Source organism: Tursiops truncatus, chromosome 6 (assembly GCF_011762595.2).
Source record: "Tursiops truncatus isolate mTurTru1 chromosome 6, mTurTru1.mat.Y, whole genome shotgun sequence".
Taxonomy (NCBI): Eukaryota; Metazoa; Chordata; class Mammalia; order Artiodactyla; family Delphinidae; genus Tursiops; species Tursiops truncatus.
Window position 1 is genome coordinate 44472847 of NC_047039.1, and position 1739 is coordinate 44474585.

General features: G+C 39.9%; 1 protein-coding gene across 1 annotated transcript; it reads left to right on the top strand.

The window, feature by feature from the left end:
* Window positions 1-682: 682 nt before the first annotated feature.
* Window positions 683-1099, top strand: LOC101330729 (putative CENPB DNA-binding domain-containing protein 1). Its single transcript, XM_019934104.1, has one exon. It carries the CDS (start codon window positions 683-685, stop codon window positions 1097-1099), a length of 417 nt encoding a protein of 138 aa, XP_019789663.1.
* Window positions 1100-1739: the final 640 nt, after the last annotated feature.

The following is a 1739-nucleotide window of genomic DNA, read 5'->3' on the forward strand; positions in this document are numbered from 1 at the left end:
ATCTTATTCATAAGGTTAGTGTTACCCTGCTTACCCTGACCCCAAAGTCAGAAAAAGACATTAGAAAAGGAAACTACAGACCAATACAGCTTATGAATATAGATATAAAAATCCCTAATAAAATACTAGCAAGCTGAATTCAGCAGTATTTAAAAGAATTTTACATTATGATTCACTGTGATCCATTGGATCCATTATGTGATCCATTATGATCCAATCTTCCCAGGAATACAAGGGTGGTTCAGAATTCAAAAATCAATTAACATAATACACCACATTAACAGAATAAAATTTTTATAAAACCCACACAGTTATCACAAATTGATGCAGAAAAAGCATTTGACGAAATCCTAAACCATTAATAACAAAAATATTAAGTTATAAACATATACAATATGATTAAAATTACAGTAAGTCCCCTACATACAAACCTCAAGTTGCAAACTTCCAAAGATGTGTATGTGTGTTCACATGTCCAAACACGTAAGTTGGTTCACACGTCTGGCTTACATTGTCATGTGCGTGCATCCTCTACAAGTGGTTGTGCTTTTGTGTACCCTACTATATAGTTCTGTATAGAGTACAGTAGTACATATCTTTTTTTCAAGCCTAGGATGTCTCGAAGCAAGCGTAAAAGCAGTGGTGACGTAGCGGTACTGCTAAAAAGTGCCAAGCAATAACGATGGAAACAAAAGTGAAAATAATTGAGAGAGTGGAGCATGGTGAAAAGATGGTAGGCGTCACTAGTTCTTATAACATGAATTGTTCAACCAACGATATGATTCTAAAGAACAAGGACAAGATCATGGAACATGTGCCGATGATGTCAACAATACTATCGAAGAAGTGTGGAAAAGTGATGGAGGAGATGGAGAAACTTCTCAGCGTGTGGACGCAGGATCAGCATCAGCATCGAGTCCTGCTCAGCTTAATGCTGATTCAAGAGAAAGCTAAAAGCCTTTATGAAAACTTGAAGAATAAGCATGGGGAAGAATCAGAGGGCACATCTTTTAAGGCCAGCCACTGCTGGTTTCATCAGTTCAAGGCTAGAGCCAACCTTCACAATGTAAAAGTAAGTGGCAAGGCAGTGAGAGTGTAGGTACAGTAGCTGCCCGGGAATTTCCTGAAACTCTTCAAGAAATTATTGATGAAGGTGCGTATTTACCTGAGCAGGTTTTTAGTGTGGATGAGACAGGACTGTACTGGAAGAGGATGCCAGACCTAAGTTACATCAGTAAGGAGGAAAGGTTGAAGCCAGGCTATAAAGCAGCAAAGGATAGGCTACTCTTTTGTTTGGTGGCAATGCTTCTGGCGAGATGAAGCTAAAGCCTCTCTTAGTTTATCATTCAGAGAACCCAAGAACCCTTAAAAACATACCCAAGGGCTCTCTTCCTGTTATGTGGAAGAGTAACCACAAAGCCTGGGTTACACAGGCAATTTTCCAGGACAGGTTTTTCCACCACTGTATCCCAGAGATAGAGAAATATTGCTTGGAGAAGGATGTCCCATTCAACATTCTTTTGCTGCTCAACAATGCTCCAGGCCCCCCCCCCCATTCATGGACAACTTTCATCCCAACGTCAAAGTAGTGCATCTGCCACCGAATACTACGTTGCTCATCCAACCTATGGACCAGGGAGTTATAGCAACTTTCAAGAATATTATTTATGTCACACTTTTCATCAGGCAGTAAAGGAGAGTGGTGAATCAGGAACAACCTTGCAACAATTTTGGAAGGA